The sequence below is a fragment of the Bombus flavifrons genome, chromosome 11, assembly GCF_040668555.2.
Source record: "Bombus flavifrons isolate JBK064 chromosome 11, iyBomFlav1_principal, whole genome shotgun sequence".
In the NCBI taxonomy this organism is placed as follows: Eukaryota; Metazoa; Arthropoda; class Insecta; order Hymenoptera; family Apidae; genus Bombus; species Bombus flavifrons.
Genome location: NC_138452.1, coordinates 102,808 through 119,566, shown reverse-complemented (window position 1 = coordinate 119,566; position 16,759 = coordinate 102,808). Strand labels below are relative to the sequence as shown.

Sequence of the window (16,759 nt, the reverse complement as noted above, 5' to 3'; positions counted from 1 at the left end):
TTTTTACCGTTTCGATCTTCTTGCCTTCCGAATTGAGTGTTCACGAGAAAGTGATTTCAATGATCCTCTCTGTGTGGGGTTCGTGTGATTTCGCAAACCTTGCCCAAAGATGGGCAGTATTTTGCCAGCAGTGGGAGGAGGAATGCGAAGATCAATAGATGGTTCGATAGTCGAAACACCGTTATCCACAACCCAACACAGCGAATGATCCTTTGGTTAAGATTCAGAAGGGAATTATTCTATTTTATAATCGTATACAACGATGGCAAGAATGAAAATATCGGTCAATTAGATCTAATTTGATAGTCTTCTCTGCGTAAAACTCGTGTGATTTCGCAAGCCTTGCCCAAAGACGGGCAATGTTTTGCCAACAGTGGGAGGAGGAATGCGAAGATCAATGAGTGTTTCAGTAATTGAAGACACCGTTTTCACAAGCCTACGCAGCGAATGACCCTTTGTTTATTCTCAAAATTGAAACGAAATTGAATGTATTAATTGGTGATAAGTAAATCGGATTCGGTTCCTGGATGTGGCGAAGTTACTAGAGAAGAAGAAAATTTTATAAAAAATTGAGACTCTTACCTTGTTCCGTCAGGGGCCATCGGCTCGTAATAGTCGTCGGTGAAATTTTTTTTTTTTATTTGGTTTAGTTATTCGACTCAGGTATAATTATTATTAGAACTTTAGTTTATTTATTTTTGATTAGAAATACACTCTGAATAAGCTTGCGGCTTATTTATTCGGATAAACGTCGCGGGTATAAATATATTTATTTATGAGGATGTTTTTAAATCTCGCCAATGAAATGAACACTTAGAAAGATTTCTAACTTAATTTGTGACTTAAACTGAGCAATTAATAAGAGACCGTCGAGGTGCAATGCGCGAATGACGACAATATATTGAAAATCTTCTATGTTCCTGCGCTTATTTATAATAACATCCCCCACGGGGTGGCGGTCAACTGGTGGTTCGCTTCCGTGGGAATCGGGATGCTGCAGTTTGGGGTTCCTGAACTCGTACGTGAGAGAATGCAAATTCTGTAATCGTCGATGTCTCCTTTGCTTCGTTATCTTGTCTTTTAACTTCCAGATTCCCATCGCGGGTACGTGAGAGAATGCAAAAATCCGTATTTCGACTTAGTTCCCATCGGTTCTATTTTCTGCTGAGGTAGCGTCTAGGAGGCTTGGAGCCTTCCATGCTGGTCTAGTCTTTTTCTTGAGAATCTTTATGTTAGTACTGTGGGAATAATTTTTGTTCTTCGGCGCGTGGAAGGGCCGGTGGCTAGAGTCTCATTATTATATCGACACTTGCCCCGGCAACACGCGCGATCCGCCACTCTCCCGCAGCAAGGATTTCTTTTGGTTTATCTTGGGTAAGTTTGGTTTTGATGAATATTTCCATGTTATGGTTGCTTTTGGGATTTAATTTGATTTTCGATTTTTGCTATTTTCATAAACGTAGATTTCGGTGATTTGGACTTTGACGTTTGGACGATGGTTGCGGAGGCAATTTTATCAGAGGTTCTTATGCAGGCTTCTCGAGTGCGTATTTTGTCTTGTTTTAGTCCGCTTAATTTATCCCGTTTTGTTCCATTAAGCTCTATTTGTATTATTCTAGCGGAAGAGGAAGAGGGATAGCGAAGAATCCATGAGTGATTCGGGAGGACCCAGCAAACGTATGAGGTATTGTGACCAAGTACGAGAACCAAAGTTGTTGGAGGAGTTGCGTGACATCAGTGCTGATTCCTTGGAATCGAGTTCTGACAATTCTGCTGTTGTTGACGAAAGCTTCTTTGATGCGGAAACCGTCATACTCGAGTGGGATTTTCCTCTATTTGAAGTTGTTGATACTGACCGTTGCGCGAAGGTGCGTTTTCCTGATGAAATCCCTGAAGTAGTTCTGGAGGCACATCTTCGCCATCATGCTTCTGGAGAAAGGGGAATTTCCCCCGTCGTACGTTATTGGTGTATGTGTAAGTTTAGCGAGCTTTATCCTGGAGCTCCTTGTCCTGATTTCGATTTAGTATAGTTGCTCTGTATTTGTAGTTTCGCCGTTTAACAATTTCGGTTTTCTTTTATTTTGGTTGTATGTTAAATATATATATATATATATATACATATATATATATGTTTATATACTTGTTTCATAATTTATTTCTTTTTATGTTTGTTAAGTACGTGTGTATACTTTTATATATTTTATTTTGTATTTCTTTTATAATATATATATATATATATTTTTTTACATTTGTGTTTGATAGTGTAGTTATATATTTTATTTTGTATTTCTTTTATAATATATATATATATATATATTTTTTTTTTTTTACATTTGTGTTTGATAGTGTAGTTATATATTTTATTTTGTATTTCTTTTATAATATACATATATATATATTTTTTTACATTTGTGTTCGATAATGTAGTTACACATAGGATTTATTCAATTTTGAAAAAATGTTAATTAATCTTAACAATGTGTTTTCACGATTGTTCCTTACGGCTGATTAGGTATTAATTATTACTTATTCTTTCCTTATTACGATCTCCCATTTGTACTAAATATTTATTCTCTTCCTTTTTTTTTTTCTCTTTTTTTTTCTTTTCTTTCTTTTTTTTTTTTATTGATTGAGAATATAATTTATTTGTAAAGCAAGAAGGTTAATACGCATGTGGATTATCCAAAATGGCCGCCTGTGAATGTCCCTAGCATATAGTGACTCTTGTTAATATCGAATCTATTATTTATTTGTTAATTATTAAAACCCCCTTTTTTATGTTTGACGTGTAGTTGAGGCGAGAATAACATTATTTTGTAATATCGTAAAATAGCTTCGATTGGAAATCGGCTGAAACTAGAAAAACACCGTGTACGTCGTCCTTTGTGGTTTGTTTATATCTAAGAGCGCCTATGTGACTAAAGTGACCTAGCTCTTACAGAGGTATGCGGAAAAACGATAAACAGCGTTAGAACAAAAAGGACGGTTTCGGGTTCAAGGAGCGATGACCGAGAGGTCAGAGTATGCGAGTCGAAAAGCGAGTGTGTTGCGAAGAGTTGAGAGTTGATCGAGACGTCGAAGAGTAGAGTCGAGAGAGTTGATCGAGACGTCGAAGAGTAGAGTCGAGAGAGTTGATCGAGACGTCGAAGAGTAGAGTTGAGAGTTGATCGAGACGTCGAAGAGTAGAGTTGAGAGTTGATCGAGACGTCGAAGAGTAGAGTCGAGAGAGTTGATCGAGACGTCGAAGAGTAGAGTTGAGAGTTGATCGAGACGTCGGAGAGTAGAGTCGAGAGCTAACCGAGTCGTCGAAGAGTAGAGTCGTGAGAGTTGAGCTGTTAGTGTTGTAGAGTTGTTAGAGTTGCTAGTGAGAGAGAGAGAGAGAGTATTACCAAATAGCTGTCGAGTTATTTGATACAAATACGAGCGTTGTATTTAGTTTTCCTGTTAATCAAACATCGTTTTCTGTCTAACTAATATCTGTAATTTCAATCCATTATTAATAAATTATAATAAATCGGACAAAACTACATCTTCAATATATTCCGATATTACAACTTGGGGGCTCAGCCGGGATTGAATAAGACAGAGAACGACACGATTTAACGGAGCTATTTGTGCGGGAGTAGAAAAAGAATAGAGTAAAATGGCAAACGTTGAGGTTGAACAGAGCGTGCAAGCCTGGTCGATCTACTCCTAAGGATTAGAAGCTGTATACAAGGACGGTCTTGAAGATGAAAGTGATGAAGACGACTTCCTCTGTGATGAAGAAGAAGAAGAAGAAGATGATGACAATGAAGATGACGAACAGGGCGAAGAAGAAGAGTCGTCTCCTGCTCGGGGTAAGAAGCGGAAACATGAAGATGTGGGAGACTCAGGAAACTAGAATTGTAAAGAGCAGGTTTCTGATTCTGTTGAATGAGTGTAAAATTCATATAAATAATAACAATAATTGAGCCGCCGAGTGAACATCTGGGAATCAACCTAATTGACCGACCAATGACAGACTACAGTTAGTGGTGTGAATTTATCAGTAAATCATTGACTGACGAATTGTCTGTGGAACAACAAACGATTACCATTATGGAGAAGAGGAATGTGAATGAAAATGAAAGAGGATAGTGATGAAAATACGAGCAGCGACGACGAGCACATCTGAGGGCAGATGTGATTGTCAGGAAAGGCCGATTGTAATATCGTAAAATAGCTTCGATTGGAAATCGGCTGAAACTAGAAAAACACCGTGTACGTCGTCCTTTGTGGTTTGTTTATATCTAAGAGCGCCTATGTGACTAAAGTGACCTAGCTCTTACAGAGGTATGCGGAAAAACGATAAACAGCGTTAGAACAAAAAGGACGGTTTCGGGTTCAAGGAGCGATGACCGAGAGGTCAGAGTATGCGAGTCGAAAAGCGAGTGTGTTGCGAAGAGCAGAGTTGATCGAGACGTCGAAGAGTAGAGTTGAGAGTTGATCGAGACGTCGAAGAGTAGAGTCGAGAGAGTTGATCGAGACGTCGAAGAGTAGAGTCGAGAGAGTTGATCGAGACGTCGGAGAGTAGAGTCGAGAGCTAACCGAGTCGTCGAAGAGTAGAGTCGTGAGAGTTGAGCTGTTAGTGTTGTAGAGTTGTTAGAGTTGCTAGTGAGAGAGAGAGAGAGAGTATTACCAAATAGCTGTCGAGTTATTTGATACAAATACGAGCGTTGTATTTAGTTTTCCTGTTAATCAAACATCGTTTTCTGTCTAACTAATATCTGTAATTTCAATCCATTATTAATAAATTATAATAAATCGGACAAAACTACATCTTCAATATATTCCGATATTACAATTTTGCACTTATTTAATGCGTATAACTATTGCATGTGTTCCGATGCACACGTGTAAGAGCTATGACAATCTAAGATGGCTGTTCGTGAATATCTCCAGTATAGTGACGGGTCTTTGCTTTATTTAATATTGAAATAATTATTTCTCCGCCTTAATTTTCTTTATTCTAGCGCAGTTAGGATAGTATTGTTTGTGTATTTATAATATATATATATATATATATATACATATATATATATACTATATTTATATATTGTGTGTTCATATAATAACATGCGAATAGTATTGTTGTTAAATTTTATAACTCATTAATAGCATTGTTTTATTGTTTTGAGTAGAATGTTCGATAACATAAAGTACACACATATATATAAATATACATATATATTTTTTCTCTCTCTTTTTTTTTTTTGTGTAGTTTTCATATAAAATTCTCTGAGGTTATCCGAATGTTAGTTAGTTTAAATAATGTTATGTTGTGTGTTCTACTTCTTTTATGTTCATTTAGATTATTAATAATTTGGCTTAAAATATAGATTTTGTATGTATGCGTGCATGTTTCATGAAATTCTTTACTGAAATGTTGGTTAGTTTTAATTATTTATTTTATGTTTACTAGTTAATTTTGATTTAGTAGAGTAGAACACGCATACACACACATAAGTATATATGTATATATTTCTGATAGTGTGACCTTTCTCTTTTTTTTTTTGTTAAAAAGAATTCTTTAATTGTGTATTTGAGGTTATATGTCAATTATTTGTTTTTATATATATATATACCTATATGTTTTGTAATGTGACAACGTAGTATTGAAAGTTTACCAGATTATTATGTGTTTGATATGGTTTACATATTTATGCTGTACGCAATTCTCCCAGTCGAGGCGGTGTTAATTATTTTTAATCGCTGGATTTGCTAACAAGTAGTTAGTTGGTTAGTTTCAATAGTACTATGTGTATGTTCTATATCTTTTATATTAGATTATTAATAGCTTGGTTTAAAATCTAGGTTTTATATATATATATATAGACATGCATGTTTCGTAGTATAGTTTTCATATGTAGTTCTTTACTAGAATGAGCACGAGTTTTGATTATGTATTTTATGTTTACCAGATTGTTAATTTGATTTAATAGTATAGAATGCGCACACATATACATATTTCCGTCAATGTGATTTTTATATAAGTTTTTTTTTTTTTTTAATAGTGTAGTATTGTGTATTTTAGGTTAGGTGTTTATTAGACTGTTAACCATTTGATTTCGTATATGCATATATATTTGAAATTTGATAATTTTGGATTTGTTACATAGTATTGAAAGTTTTATTTCTAATATTTACTAAATTGTTATGTGTTTAACATATATGTATATATTTGTGTATAATACTCCAAGTTGCTGCGATGTTAGTTGTTTTGATCATTTGTTTTGTTAATTAAAAAAAATGTATTCCCGCTGTTTCAATTATTTCCCTTCTGTAGTCATTCTTATTTCTTGATTTACTCGTTTGGTTCGCCACTCGTTTAATTCATTAATTAATTTTTATTTACTGATTTAAATTCTTCTTTTGTATTTCACATATTCAATCTTCGTTGATTGATTGTAGTATATCTTCTTGTTGCTCCTTTGCGAATTTGTCATATATAATCCTACTTATTCTTGTTTTATTTGATCGGTTCGTATCTAGTCCAGTTTATTAATTGACTTTATTTTATACTGATAGTTATCGGTTAGTTTTTCGAATCGTGGTTTATCCTTTGCCAAGTTATCAAATTCATAGGATATTGGTAGGTTTATTTGATGTTATATACCTATATTTTATTTATTGGTTGATTTATTGAACCATAGGTTTTTAAATATCGTGTCGGTTATTGGTAGATTTATTTAGTGTTATGTGCATATATTTATTTATTGGTTGATTTTATTCTACATATTTTGTGTTTCGTATATATTCATCCCTATTGTTAGTCTATAGTCGCCCTTATTCGTTAATCTTTTATTTTGTTTTGCAGTAGCGTGTGTTCCTTGGTCTATTCAAATTTTACTCGCGCTGATTTCCGTATAGTAGCTTTGTATTTTCGTTACGGCACGTGCGGAGCACGGGACGTGACATTATACGTTGAAACTGGCATGCATTACATTCTGTACGTTAAATGGAGTAAAAAGAGCGCTTAAACGTCGAAATATCTCAAACGGAAAGGTAATGACGGTCAGTTTTGGTCAAAATCGACGAAATCATCGTGATTTGCGAGCTGTCCCGCTTGTTTCGACGGTTAAACGGTTGTTTATTACATTCTGCACGTAAAAAGGAGTAAAACGAGCTCTTAAACGTCGAAATATCTCAAACGGGAAGGAAACGACGATTAGTTTTCGTCAAAATCGACGAAATCATCGAGATTTGCGAGCTGTCCCGCTCGTTTCGAGGATGAAACTGGCGTGTATTACGTTCTGCACGTTAAGTGGAGTAAAACGAGCTCTAAAACGTCGAAATATCTCAAACGGGAAGGAAACGATGGTTAGATTTCGTCAAAATCGACGAAATCATCGAGATTTGCGAGCTGTTCCGACTGTTTCGAGGATGAAACTGGCGTGTGTTACATTCTGCACGTTAAATGGAGTAAAATGAGCTCTTAAACGTCGAAATATCTCAAACGGGTAGGAAACGACGGTTAGTTTTCGTCAAAATCGACCATATCATCGAGATTTGCGAGCTGTCCCGCTTGTTTCGACGGTTAAACGGTTGTTTATTACATTCTGCACGTAAAAAGGTGTAAAAAGAGCGCTTAAACGTCGAAATATCTCAAACGGGAAGGAAATGACGGTCAGTTTGCATCAAAATCGACGAAATCATCGAGATTTGCGAGCTGTTCCGCTTGTTTCGACGGTTAAACGGTTGTTTATTACTTTCTGCACGTAAAAAGGAGTAAAACGAGCTCTTAAACGTCGAAATATCTCAAACGGGAAGGAAACGACGATTAGTTTTCGTCAAAATCGACGAAATCATCGAGATTTGCGAGCTGTCCCGCTCGTTTCGAGGATGAAACTGGCGTGTATTACGTTCTGCACGTTAAGTGGAGTAAAACGAGCTCTAAAACGTCGAAATATCTCAAACGGGAAGGAAACGATGGTTAGATTTCGTCAAAATCGACGAAATCATCGAGATTTGCGAGCTGTTCCGCCTGTTTCGAGGATGAAACTGGCGTGTGTTACATTCTGCACGTTAAATGGAGTAAAATGAGCTCTTAAACGTCGAAATATCTCAAACGGGTAGGAAACGACGGTTAGTTTTCGTCAAAATCGACCATATCATCGAGATTTGCGAGCTGTCCCGCTTGTTTCGACGGTTAAACGGTTGTTTATTACATTCTGCACGTAAAAAGGTGTAAAAAGAGCGCTTAAACGTCGAAATATCTCAAACGGGAAGGAAATGACGGTCAGTTTGCATCAAAATCGACGAAATCATCGAGATTTGCGAGCTGTGCCGCTTGTTTCGACGGTTAAACGGTTGTTTATTACTTTCTGCACGTAAAAAGGAGTAAAAAGAGCGCTTAAACGTCGAAATATCTCAAACGGGAAGGAAACGACGATTAGTTTTCGTCAAAATCGACGAAATCATCGAGATTTGCGAGCTGTTCCGCTTGTTTCGAGGATGAAACTGGCGTATGTTACAATCTGCACGTTAAATGGAGTAAAAAGAGCGCTTAAACGTCGAAATATCTCAAACGGGAAGGAAATGACAGTTAGTTTTCGTCAAAATCGACGAAATCATCGAGATTTCCGGGCTGTCCCGCTCGTTTCGAGGATGAAACTGGCGTGTATTACATTCTGCACGTTAAGTGGAGTAAAACGAGCTCTAAAACGTCGAAATATCTCAAACGGGAAGGAAACGACGGTTAGATTTCGTCAAAATCGACGAAATCATCGAGATTTGCGAGCTGTTCCGCTTGTTTCGACGGTTAAACGGTTGTGCATTGCATTCTGCACGTAAAAGGGAGTGAAATGAGCGTTTAAACGTCGAAATATCTCAAACGGAAAGGAAATGACGGTCAGTTATGGTCAAAATCGACGAAATCATCTAGATTTGCGCGCTGTTCCGCTTGTTTCGAAGCTGAAACTGGCGTGTATTACATTCTGCACGTTAAATGGAGTAAAAAGAGCGCTTAAACGTCGAAATATCTCAAACGGGAAGGAAATGACAGTTAGTTTTGGTCAAAATCGACGAAATCATCGAGATTTCCGAGCTGTTCCGCTTGTTTATACGTTGAAACTGGCATGCATTACATTCTGCACGTTAAATGGAGTAAAAAGAGCGCTTAAACGTCGAAATATCTCAAACGGGAAGGAAACGACGGTTAGTTTTCGTCACAATCGACCATATCATCGAGATTTGCGAGCTGTCCCGCTCGTTTCGAGGATGAAACTTTCGTGTATTACATTCTGCACGTTAAGTGGAGTAAAACGAGCTCTTAAACGTCGAAATATCTCAAGCGGGAAGGAAACGACGGTTAGTTTTGGTCAAAATCGACGAAATCATCGAGATTTCCGAGCTGTTCCGCTTGTTTATACGTTGAAACTGGCATGCTTTACATTCTGCACGTTAAATGGAGTAAAAAGAGCGATTAAACGTCGAAATATCTCAAACGGGAAGGAAATGACGGTCAGTTTGCATCAAAATCGACGAAATCATCGAGATTTGCGAGCTGTCCCGTTTGTTTCGACGGTTAAACGGTTGTTTATTACATTCTGCACGTAAAAAGGAGTAAAACGAGCTCTTAAACGTCGAAATATCTCAAACGGGAAGGAAACGACGATTAGTTTTCGTCAAAATCGACGAAATCACCGAGATTTGCGAGCTGTCCCGCTCGTTTCGAGGATGAAACTTTCGTGTATTACATTCTGCACGTTAAGTGGAGTAAAACGAGCTCTTAAACGTCGAAATATCTCAAGCGGGAAGGAAACGACGGTTAGTTTTGGTCAAAATCGACGAAATCATCGAGATTTCCGAGCTGTTCCGCTTGTTTATACGTTGAAACTGGCATGCTTTACATTCTGCACGTTAAATGGAGTAAAAAGAGCGATTAAACGTCGAAATATCTCAAACGGGAAGGAAATGACAGTTAGTTTTCGTCAAAATCGACGAAATCATCGAGATTTGTTAGCTGTCCCGCTCGTTTCGAGGATGAAACTATCGTGTATTACATTCTGCACGTTAAGTGGAGTAAAACGAGCTCTAAAACGTCGAAATATCTCAAACGGGAAGGAAACGACGGTTAGATTTCGTCAAAATCGACTAAATCATCGAGATTTGCGAGCTGTTCCGCTTGTTTCGAGGATGAAACTGGCGTGTGTTACATTCTGCACGTTAAATGGAGTAAAACGAGCTCTTAAACGTCGAAATATCTCAAACGGGTAGGAAACGACGGTTAGTTTTCGTCAAAATCGACCATATCATCGAGATTTGCGAGCTGTCCCGCTTGTTTCGACGGTTAAACGGTTGTTTATTACATTCTGCACGTAAAAAGGTGTAAAAAGAGCGCTTAAACGTCGAAATATCTCAAACGGGAAGGAAATGACGGTCAGTTTGCATCAAAATCGACGAAATCATCGAGATTTGCGAGCTGTTCCGCTTGTTTCGACGGTTAAACGGTTGTTTATTACATTCTGCACGTAAAAAGGTGTAAAACGAGCTCTAAAACGTCGAAATATCTCAAACGGGAAGGAAACGACGATTAGTTTTCGTCAAAATCGACGAAATCATCGAGATTTCCGAGCTGTTCCGCTTGTTTATACGTTGAAACTGGCATGCATTACATTCTGCACGTTAAATGGAGTAAAAGGAGCGCTTAAACGTCGAAATATCTCAAACGGGAAGGAAATGACAGTTAGTTTTCGTCAAAATCGACGAAATCATCGAGATTTCCGAGCTGTCCCGCTTGTTTATACGTTGAAACTGGCATGCATTACATTCTGCACGTTAAATGGAGTAAAAAGAGCGCTTAAACGTCGAAATATCTCAAACGGGAAGGAAATGACAGTTAGTTTCCGGCAAAATCGACGAAATCATCGAGATTTGCGAGCTGTTCCGCTTGTTTCGACGCTGAAACTAGCGTGTATTACATTCTGCACGTTAAATGGAGTAAAAAGAGCGCTGAAACGTCGAAATATCTCAAACGGGAAGGAAATGACGGTCAGTTTTGGTCAAAATCGACGAAATCATCGAGATTTGCGAGCTGTTCAGCTTGTTTCGAAGCTGAAACTGGCATGCATTGCATTTTGCACGTTAAATGGAGTAAAAAGAGCGCTTAAACGTCGAAATATCTCAAACGGCAAGGAAATGACGGTTAGTTTTGGTCAAAATCGGCGAAATCATCGAGATTTGCGAGCCGTTCGGCTTGTTTCGAAGCTGAAACTGGCGTGTATTACATTCTGCACGTTAAATGGAGTAAAAAGTGCGCTTAAACGTCGAAATATCTCAAACGGGAAGGAAATGACGGTTAGTTTTGTTCAAAATCGACGAAATCATCGAGATTTGCGAGCTGTTCCGCTTGTTTCGAAGCTGAAACTGGCGTGTATTATATTCTGCACGTTAAATGGAGTAAAAAGAGCGCTTAAACGTCGAAATATCTCAAACGGGAAGGAAATGACGGTTAGTTTTGGTCAAAATCGACGAAATCATCGAGATTTCCGAGCTGTTCCACTTGTTTATACGTTGAAACTGGCATGTATTACATTCTGCACGTTATATGGAGTAAAAAGAGCTCTTAAACGTCGAAATATCTCAAACGGGAAGGAAACGACGGTTAGTTTTGGTCAAAATCGACGAAATCATCGAGATTTCCGAGCTGTTCCGCTTGTTTATACGTTGAAACTGGTGTTACGTTCCTGTTTGTTTGAATTGATTTTAAACCGTTGAATTCGCAAGATTTTTTTTTTTTTATTGTTTTAATTTTAATTAGTTTTTTTTTGTGTTTGTTTTAATTTATTTTGTTTTGTTTTAATTTAATTTAATTTAATTTAGTTCGATTTAGTTGAGTTTCGTCAGGAGGGGAAAATTTACACGATATAATTATATTTAAGATATTGAATCAAGGTTTTCGATTAAAATCTATTTCTAAGTTGAAAGTTTATTGTTACGTACTCGTTTAAAGTCAATTCAAACTTTTGATTTTAATTTAATCTGAAGGGAAAGATTTAAATTTAATTGACTGTATAAGAAATATTTCTCACACGGTAGTTGCTGCCACCAGAAACAGTCTGAGGACTGTTTCGAATAGAAAATTTTCTTTATACTTATATTCGAAATAATCTATTGATAAATTAGTTACTTATGGATAGCGTTGACTAGTGTTAGGCTACTGATGAATAATTTCCACGTTTTCGGCTAACCTGCTATGTGCAGGGATATTGGCACGGGAGAGGATTAAAGTTGAATAAAAATAAGTATTCGATTTGTTCGCACGGAATTTATCTAAACTTCAGTATAGAATTATTTAAAATTATATATATATATATATGTGTATGTATATATCTGTATGTAGGAATTATTTGAGAGTTCGGTTCAATTTCGTTGTATAGAATTTATTTAAATTTGAATATGGAATTATTCAAGTTGTTATATATATGTATATATATATATATATATATATATATATATATATATATAGCGTTTTAGGGACGGTAAAACAAGAGTGTTCGCGTTAATGGATTGGTTAAGATTTTGAATTTTCTTCGTTTGATGCAAATTTTATCTTTACGTTTCCTTCTCCTCCTCTCTTAATTTCGCCAATGAATCTATCATTGAACTGGACCTTAGTTCATTTGTTAGAGTGATTTTTTACCGTTTCGATCTTCTTGCCTTCCGAATTGAGTGTTCACGAGAAAGTGATTTCAATGATCCTCTCTGTGTGGGGTTCGTGTGATTTCGCAAACCTTGCCCAAAGATGGGCAGTATTTTGCCAGCAGTGGGAGGAGGAATGCGAAGATCAATAGATGGTTCGATAGTCGAAACACCGTTATCCACAACCCAACACAGCGAATGATCCTTTGGTTAAGATTCAGAAGGGAATTATTCTATTTTATAATCGTATACAACGATGGCAAGAATGAAAATATCGGTCAATTAGATCTAATTTGATAGTCTTCTCTGCGTAAAACTCGTGTGATTTCGCAAGCCTTGCCCAAAGACGGGCAATGTTTTGCCAACAGTGGGAGGAGGAATGCGAAGATCAATGAGTGTTTCAGTAATTGAAGACACCGTTTTCACAAGCCTACGCAGCGAATGACCCTTTGTTTATTCTCAAAATTGAAACGAAATTGAATGTATTAATTGGTGATAAGTAAATCGGATTCGGTTCCTGGATGTGGCGAAGTTACTAGAGAAGAAGAAAATTTTATAAAAAATTGAGACTCTTACCTTGTTCCGTCAGGGGCCATCGGCTCGTAATAGTCGTCGGTGAAATTTTTTTTTTTTATTTGGTTTAGTTATTCGACTCAGGTATAATTATTATTAGAACTTTAGTTTATTTATTTTTGATTAGAAATACACTCTGAATAAGCTTGCGGCTTATTTATTCGGATAAACGTCGCGGGTATAAATATATTTATTTATGAGGATGTTTTTAAATCTCGCCAATGAAATGAACACTTAGAAAGATTTCTAACTTAATTTGTGACTTAAACTGAGCAATTAATAAGAGACCGTCGAGGTGCAATGCGCGAATGACGACAATATATTGAAAATCTTCTATGTTCCTGCGCTTATTTATAATAACATCCCCCACGGGGTGGCGGTCAACTGGTGGTTCGCTTCCGTGGGAATCGGGATGCTGCAGTTTGGGGTTCCTGAACTCGTACGTGAGAGAATGCAAATTCTGTAATCGTCGATGTCTCCTTTGCTTCGTTATCTTGTCTTTTAACTTCCAGATTCCCATCGCGGGTACGTGAGAGAATGCAAAAATCCGTATTTCGACTTAGTTCCCATCGGTTCTATTTTCTGCTGAGGTAGCGTCTAGGAGGCTTGGAGCCTTCCATGCTGGTCTAGTCTTTTTCTTGAGAATCTTTATGTTAGTACTGTGGGAATAATTTTTGTTCTTCGGCGCGTGGAAGGGCCGGTGGCTAGAGTCTCATTATTATATCGACACTTGCCCCGGCAACACGCGCGATCCGCCACTCTCCCGCAGCAAGGATTTCTTTTGGTTTATCTTGGGTAAGTTTGGTTTTGATGAATATTTCCATGTTATGGTTGCTTTTGGGATTTAATTTGATTTTCGATTTTTGCTATTTTCATAAACGTAGATTTCGGTGATTTGGACTTTGACGTTTGGACGATGGTTGCGGAGGCAATTTTATCAGAGGTTCTTATGCAGGCTTCTCGAGTGCGTATTTTGTCTTGTTTTAGTCCGCTTAATTTATCCCGTTTTGTTCCATTAAGCTCTATTTGTATTATTCTAGCGGAAGAGGAAGAGGGATAGCGAAGAATCCATGAGTGATTCGGGAGGACCCAGCAAACGTATGAGGTATTGTGACCAAGTACGAGAACCAAAGTTGTTGGAGGAGTTGCGTGACATCAGTGCTGATTCCTTGGAATCGAGTTCTGACAATTCTGCTGTTGTTGACGAAAGCTTCTTTGATGCGGAAACCGTCATACTCGAGTGGGATTTTCCTCTATTTGAAGTTGTTGATACTGACCGTTGCGCGAAGGTGCGTTTTCCTGATGAAATCCCTGAAGTAGTTCTGGAGGCACATCTTCGCCATCATGCTTCTGGAGAAAGGGGAATTTCCCCCGTCGTACGTTATTGGTGTATGTGTAAGTTTAGCGAGCTTTATCCTGGAGCTCCTTGTCCTGATTTCGATTTAGTATAGTTGCTCTGTATTTGTAGTTTCGCCGTTTAACAATTTCGGTTTTCTTTTATTTTGGTTGTATGTTAAATATATATATATATATATATACATATATATATATGTTTATATACTTGTTTCATAATTTATTTCTTTTTATGTTTGTTAAGTACGTGTGTATACTTTTATATATTTTATTTTGTATTTCTTTTATAATATATATATATATATATTTTTTTACATTTGTGTTTGATAGTGTAGTTATATATTTTATTTTGTATTTCTTTTATAATATATATATATATATATATTTTTTTTTTTTACATTTGTGTTTGATAGTGTAGTTATATATTTTATTTTGTATTTCTTTTATAATATACATATATATATATTTTTTTACATTTGTGTTCGATAATGTAGTTACACATAGGATTTATTCAATTTTGAAAAAATGTTAATTAATCTTAACAATGTGTTTTCACGATTGTTCCTTACGGCTGATTAGGTATTAATTATTACTTATTCTTTCCTTATTACGATCTCCCATTTGTACTAAATATTTATTCTCTTCCTTTTTTTTTTTCTCTTTTTTTTTTCTTTTCTTTCTTTTTTTTTTTTATTGATTGAGAATATAATTTATTTGTAAAGCAAGAAGGTTAATACGCATGTGGATTATCCAAAATGGCCGCCTGTGAATGTCCCTAGCATATAGTGACTCTTGTTAATATCGAATCTATTATTTATTTGTTAATTATTAAAACCCCCTTTTTTATGTTTGACGTGTAGTTGAGGCGAGAATAACATTATTTTGTAATATCGTAAAATAGCTTCGATTGGAAATCGGCTGAAACTAGAAAAACACCGTGTACGTCGTCCTTTGTGGTTTGTTTATATCTAAGAGCGCCTATGTGACTAAAGTGACCTAGCTCTTACAGAGGTATGCGGAAAAACGATAAACAGCGTTAGAACAAAAAGGACGGTTTCGGGTTCAAGGAGCGATGACCGAGAGGTCAGAGTATGCGAGTCGAAAAGCGAGTGTGTTGCGAAGAGTTGAGAGTTGATCGAGACGTCGAAGAGTAGAGTCGAGAGAGTTGATCGAGACGTCGAAGAGTAGAGTCGAGAGAGTTGATCGAGACGTCGAAGAGTAGAGTTGAGAGTTGATCGAGACGTCGAAGAGTAGAGTTGAGAGTTGATCGAGACGTCGAAGAGTAGAGTCGAGAGAGTTGATCGAGACGTCGAAGAGTAGAGTTGAGAGTTGATCGAGACGTCGGAGAGTAGAGTCGAGAGCTAACCGAGTCGTCGAAGAGTAGAGTCGTGAGAGTTGAGCTGTTAGTGTTGTAGAGTTGTTAGAGTTGCTAGTGAGAGAGAGAGAGAGAGTATTACCAAATAGCTGTCGAGTTATTTGATACAAATACGAGCGTTGTATTTAGTTTTCCTGTTAATCAAACATCGTTTTCTGTCTAACTAATATCTGTAATTTCAATCCATTATTAATAAATTATAATAAATCGGACAAAACTACATCTTCAATATATTCCGATATTACAACTTGGGGGCTCAGCCGGGATTGAATAAGACAGAGAACGACACGATTTAACGGAGCTATTTGTGCGGGAGTAGAAAAAGAATAGAGTAAAATGGCAAACGTTGAGGTTGAACAGAGCGTGCAAGCCTGGTCGATCTACTCCTAAGGATTAGAAGCTGTATACAAGGACGGTCTTGAAGATGAAAGTGATGAAGACGACTTCCTCTGTGATGAAGAAGAAGAAGAAGAAGATGATGACAATGAAGATGACGAACAGGGCGAAGAAGAAGAGTCGTCTCCTGCTCGGGGTAAGAAGCGGAAACATGAAGATGTGGGAGACTCAGGAAACTAGAATTGTAAAGAGCAGGTTTCTGATTCTGTTGAATGAGTGTAAAATTCATATAAATAATAACAATAATTGAGCCGCCGAGTGAACATCTGGGAATCAACCTAATTGACCGACCAATGACAGACTACAGTTAGTGGTGTGAATTTATCAGTAAATCATTGACTGACGAATTGTCTGTGGAACAACAAACGATTACCATTATGGAGAAGAGGAATGTGAATG

At 37.0% G+C, this 16,759-nt stretch overlaps 1 protein-coding gene across 1 annotated transcript; it reads left to right on the top strand.

Moving 5' to 3' along the window:
- The first annotated feature begins 1,495 nt into the window (after positions 1-1,495).
- On the top strand, positions 1,496-16,540 carry LOC138185138 (RNA polymerase-associated protein LEO1-like). Its single transcript, XM_069123845.1, has 6 exons — positions 1,496-1,543; positions 1,620-1,868; positions 3,719-3,839; positions 14,121-14,200; positions 14,277-14,525; positions 16,376-16,540. The coding sequence occupies exons 1-6, from the start codon at positions 1,496-1,498 to the stop codon at positions 16,538-16,540; spliced, it is 912 nt and encodes a 303-aa protein (XP_068979946.1).
- The last annotated feature ends 219 nt before the right edge of the window (positions 16,541-16,759 follow it).